The sequence below is a fragment of the Marmota flaviventris genome, chromosome 1, assembly GCF_047511675.1.
Source record: "Marmota flaviventris isolate mMarFla1 chromosome 1, mMarFla1.hap1, whole genome shotgun sequence".
In the NCBI taxonomy this organism is placed as follows: domain Eukaryota; kingdom Metazoa; phylum Chordata; class Mammalia; order Rodentia; family Sciuridae; genus Marmota; species Marmota flaviventris.
Window position 1 is genome coordinate 82,263,753 of NC_092498.1, and position 5,562 is coordinate 82,269,314.

The following is a 5,562-nucleotide window of genomic DNA, read 5'->3' on the forward strand; positions in this document are numbered from 1 at the left end:
ACATAGAGAGGAAACTATGTAGTCAAGTTTTAGAAGATGCCATAAGATCCATCTTTGACATCCTCATCAAAGAAATTAGTAGTATTCTTTCCCCATTTTTACCCTGAACCAAGTGTGTTTCAGCAACTTGAGTACTCCCACAAACTGGGCCCATTCACCTACCTTATGCTGCCCTAAGACAAGAGGATTGCATGTTTGCTGGCAGTGGTGAAGAAAGTTGGGCAGCAGTAGGGACATAACTAGCTAGAGTGCAGGATAACTCTGACACAGAGATTAATTAATTCTTCTTACCAGAAGAATTCACAAGGACCCCCCAGGAAGAGGTCAGGGAACCAAAGTGAGAGCAGGCATCTCCCCTATGCAGGCTGGAACAGGTGAGGAGGAAACTGGTAGGTGCCACTTTTTGGCAAAAAGGAGTCATTTATGCATGTACCACAGACTCTATCTGGAGACTCCTAGAAATAACTGCACAAGATTTGAGGATAGCCAGACAATTCTGCAACAGCTGGTCATGATGAAAGCCAGGAAATAAAAATTCTGAGATGACTGGTAGTAGTATCTTCTGTGTAACCCCAGAAGGCCGGGGTGCTGTGGTGTGAGCTGAGGAAACTCAGATCAGACATCTAAGGTTTTTCACAAATACAGATAGACAGAACATTAAATCCTAGCCTCTTAGTCTGGTAATCAAAGTATTGTTTTTTAAAAATCATAGTTTTAGTTTCTTTTTCCCCCTCATAAAATACTGTGTGTGACTTCAGCTTTACTTTCTCAAAACTTGCTAAAGTGCTGAGTCACTAAAAAAAAAAAAAAAGAAGAAGAAAGTAAAGGAAGAGTGATCCTGCTTCTTAGAGCTAGCCTCAATGATGACCTAAGCCACACTTTTTCCCCCCCAGAGTTGTGAATATTTTGATTCTAAACGACGTCACATTGCACAATCTTAATGAGGTTTCCAATCAGCCTCACCCATTCTGGCCCCACCCCCACCCCACAACAAAGATTTTTATCAAATGTGGGATTTTCCCATGAGTCTCAAAATTAGAGCCTCAACTCCCAATAAATATGAGACTGGGGATGTCTGAGGCACATTCAGCTCTTGAGCCCACCAGGAAAGAAAGAGAGCTCCATCTGCCCTCCAGGAACAGCCATGAAGTTCTTCTCAAGTAAGTGAAGAAAATCCCTGGCCCTGGGAGTCCTGCTGGCGGGGCTACTGAGCACGGTGTGAGGGAGGAGGCGTGTGGTCGAGTAGGGCTGGCTGCCAGCCAGCAGCAGGCTCCAGCTGCTGTCAGCTCACGCTCTGCTTTCTCTTCGCCTTTCTTCCAGTTGCCTCCTTGGGGCTGCTCCTAGTGGTGGCTACTGCCTTCCCTGCCTCAGAACTTCAGAGAGAAGATGGAGAGAATAGTGTTACTCGAAATAAACCAACACGTGCCTCTTCTGGAAAAACCGCAGGACAGATTTCCTACCTCATCAAGGAAGTCTTCGAAATGAGAAAAGAGGTGGGTAGGCTTGGTGTTGGGGATGAAGGCCCCATGTTGGCATTCATTCATTCTTGTCCTTGAAATGTGGACAGGGCTTCTGAATTAGGAGGTCTCTGCTGGGTTCTGGGGCATGTTAGGCTTGAGGCAAAGGGGCAGACTGTTCTGTATTTCTTTGCTGCTGGTCTCGGGGGAGGGGGGGGTCCTTTTCTGAAAAATACAGAATGGGGCCTGAATCTGTTCCCTGGCCCATTCTCAGTTCCATACTTGACATAAACTGAGGGTTACTGCTTCTCAGATCTCTTTCCTTTACTGAAAAGTAAAGTCTGCAAACCTTCAATTTGTACCTCAGAGATGGGTGGATTAGATTCCCCTGAAATTAATGCTCAGCTTTTCAGGGCAGTTGTAAGCTCAATGAGGAGGATTCCCTAGTGTCGTTCTTTCTGAGATGCCTACCTGAGGGCCCACCAAAAGAGGCAAAACCTTAAGCAGATTAAAGCATCTCTCAACTGTCATTGCAAAGTATTTGGACTTTGTTTGATAGAAAGGAAAGAATACAGGAGAGCAGACTGGGAGCCCAGACTATAGTTCTGATTGTGCAGAATCACCTTTGTGATCTTGGGCAAATTTCCTACCATCTCTGAACTCTATCTAAAATTATGAAGCTGGACTAGATGATTTCATAGGTCCTTCCAGCTGGAAATTTATGTTTGCCCAAAATTATCATCAAATTGCTGTCATGTATTAAATACCTATAACGTGCCAGGCACTTTATATAAATATACTGTCAAATCCTCAAAACAAGGAGATATTTAATGATTCCCAGTTTGGAGTGAAGTCACAGGTGGGCCTGGGACTGAACTCAAGTATGCCTAATTCCACTAGACTTTTCTTGCCAGTTACAAATTAGATTGTGACTTCATTTTTCTTAGACTTTCCTGGCTGTGGTAGAACACAAATCAGCCCTCTAGTGGTGTTTGCTTTAGGGGCACTTAAATGCTAACAATTCTAGTGTTCTTTCCCAGCTGTGCAAGAATGATGAGACCTGTATCAAGAGCCATGTGGCAGTGTCCGAAAACAATCTGAACCTTCCAAAGATGACTGAAAAAGATGGATGCTTCCAAACTGGATACAATCGGGTATAAACTTCTAACTATTCCTCAGCCAAAGCTCTCTTGCATGAAGGGCCTGCATATCTCTGAACAGGCAAGGCCAGACATGGGTCCTCTGTGTTGGGATTTTTCACAGCTGCTTAATGTTAACCTAGCTCATTCTGGGTAAGATAGTTAGGGGACCATTCTCCTCTCTGGCTTCCCTAGGCAGGATCCAGGCCCAGCCTCCCTACTGATGTCACTCTGTTACACCCGTCTCTTACACCCGTCTCCTTCCAGGAGTCTCTGATTGTCCAGATATTTAAAATGGGGCAGCTGATGCTGTCCAGTGTCCCAAAATATGATGCCTAATTCTCTAGAGAGACAGAGGGAAAAGATGCTGAATTATAGAAATTTTACGCTTTCAGATTGATTCTGTCTCTTAACAATAACTGATTTCTCCTCTTATAGGACAACTGCCTTGTGCGAATCACCTCTGGGCTTCTGGAGTTTCAGGTCTACCTGAGGTACATCCGGAACAAGTTTCAGGAAGGCAATAACAGGGACAGAGCTGAACATGTGCAGTTCAGTTCCAAAGCCCTGATTGAGATCCTGAAACAAGAGGTGAGTACTTCCTTATCCCTCTATAGGGCTCAAGAACAACTCAGGGATGCAAGGCTGCTTAGACAGGGATGGCTGCCTATGAGGCAGAGGGACAGTGAGCCATTATTAAAAAAAAAAAAAAAACAGCAAAAAATGGTTTTCATATTTTAATCACTGCCAAGTGACATTCTTACCAGAAAGTTAATGCAGAGAAATGGCCAAAGGCTAGGGACCAAGCAGGGACCAAGGGCTTTGCCACCACCAGCTAACTATTAAATGGTAGGTCATGGAAGGTTGGCTCAGAGTTTGGATGAGCCAAGCAAAGTGAACTGAGGAGAGTCCTAGAATGAAATGCTCTGTGCTAACCCTACCTCTTGTAGTTGTTTGCCTTAAACCAGGGCTTTTCATACCTTAATCTGCACAGGAATTCCAGTATCTCATTTGCTGTGGTCCGATTTAGCAGGTCTGGGTGGGGCCTGAGATTAGCATTTTTTACAACTCCCTGTTGTCAATGCTACAGTACTCTAGGACCACACCTGGGGGATTCAAGGCCTTCTGCAACTGGTTGTCCCCATGTCCTTGGGACCCTTGAAGGACCTTTCTAGTCCTCTTTATACCACAAATCAGTGGTCTCTCAAAAGATGCTGGATGGATAGTAAGGGGAAAACTGGAGGAAAGTACTAGATTTAGAACCCATTAAATTGCCTTTAGTTATGAATTCTTAATTTACCTATTAAATAACAACTTTGTGCCAGGCACTGTTTTAGAAACTAAAGGGAAAGACAGACAAGGTAGTGTTGCTGTCCTATAGATGCTTACCACCTGGTGGGAGACAGAGCGGCAAAGGGACGATCAGAATTCAGTTGTTATAGAAGGGACCTTCTCAGTGTGGGCTCAGAGAAAAAGCACTTCCCCTGGATGTGTCAGGACAGGTGGCCTCAAATCTCACCCCAAATTTAAACACCTTCCTACAGCCCGGAGCAATCCTTTTTGTTTTCTAACAATCCTTTTTGTTTTCCCTTCAGGTGAAGGATCCCAATAAAATAGTCTTCCCTAGCCCAACTGCAAATATCAACCTATTGGCAAAACTGGAGTCACAGAATGATTGGCAGAAGGTCATGACCATGCAACTCATCTTGAGCAACTTTGAGGATTTCCTGCAGTTCACCCTGAGAGCTGTTCGGAAAGCATAGTGGGCATCTAAGCTTATTGGTTCATGGGCATTGCTTCCTATGGTCAGAAAACATGTCCTGTCCACTGGGTACCTACCTTATCTTGTTCTCTACGAAGAACTGACAGTATGAGCGAAGAACTGACAGTATGAGCGTTAGGACACTATTTTAATCTTAATTTATTGATAATTTAAATATGAGATTTGAGTTAATTTATATGTGATTTATATTTATAATTTTATGAAGTGTCACTTGAAATATTTTATATAATGGTTTTGAAATGATATAAAAGTCTAGGCAGTTTGAATATCCTGCTTCAGAGCCAGATCATTTCTTGGAATGTATAAGTTTACCTCAATAAAATTGCTAATTTATACATTTTTAAAGAAATATTCATGTTGTGTTTTTTTATGTTTAGACTTTTTATACCAAAAATCACATTCTTTAAAAATCAGCATTTAAGCCTACATGTCATGAAGCTAAATAAAAGTCCAAATGACTGCAAAATGGTAAACAATGAAAGAGCAGCCAGGTGTGTAATGCCAGCAGTGTGGGAGGCTGAGGCAGAAGGCTTGCAAGTTCAGAGCCAGCCTTAGCAATTTAGTGAGTCCTTGTCTCAATTTTAAAAAAATTAAAAAAGGGCAAAGCACCCCTGTGTTCAAAACCTGGGGGAGGGAGGGAGGGAGGAAGGAAGAGCACCTGGGCATGTCTATAATCCCAAAGACTTGGGAGCTGAAGCAGGAAGCTTGAGTATTACGTTTGAGGCCAGCCTCAGAAACTTAGTGAGATTCTGTCTCAAAAAATAAGGACTGGGGTCATGGCTCAGAGGTAAAACAGCTCCATCAATATAGAAGAAGAAAATAAAAGAAAGAGCAAAAATTCTTTCCTGAATGTTAGATATTTACCAACAGAAAAAGACTGCTACACAGAATCATGATGGTAATTGAATCCCCCAGAGGGAACAATTTTTCAAGATCTAACAATAGCTTGCAAGGTTTGAGAAATACCAGAGTGACCAGTTTTGCCTCTTGTCCAAGGGCAATTCAAACACTTAGAAAATTTACCAGCATCCTTATGCATCAGTTTCCAACTGCAGGACTTGTCAATTGACATTTGTAATTTTATGAAGTGCCACTTGAAATATTGGTTGGTTGGTTCTAGCTAAGCCTGTTTCCCAATTTGCACATGTATTCCTCACCAAATAAACATTCTTTGCTTTTATTT

General features: G+C 42.7%; 1 protein-coding gene across 1 annotated transcript; it reads left to right on the forward strand.

Moving 5' to 3' along the window:
* The first annotated feature begins 1,072 nt into the window (after positions 1 to 1,072).
* Il6 (interleukin 6) lies at positions 1,073 to 4,467 on the forward strand. The gene is made up of 5 exons (XM_027932743.2): positions 1,073 to 1,160; positions 1,321 to 1,493; positions 2,498 to 2,611; positions 3,035 to 3,187; positions 4,192 to 4,467. Exons 1-5 carry the CDS (start codon positions 1,145 to 1,147, stop codon positions 4,357 to 4,359), a joined length of 624 nt encoding a protein of 207 aa, XP_027788544.1. The 5' UTR covers positions 1,073 to 1,144; the 3' UTR covers positions 4,360 to 4,467.
* Positions 4,468 to 5,562: the final 1,095 nt, after the last annotated feature.

Coding starts and splice junctions, on each gene's coding strand:
- Il6 (XM_027932743.2), top strand. Junction 1,494..2,497: donor TCTTCGAAATGAGAAAAGAG/GTGGGTAGGCTT, acceptor GTTCTTTCCCAG/CTGTGCAAGAATGATGAGAC. Junction 3,188..4,191: donor TTGAGATCCTGAAACAAGAG/GTGAGTACTTCC, acceptor TTTTCCCTTCAG/GTGAAGGATCCCAATAAAAT.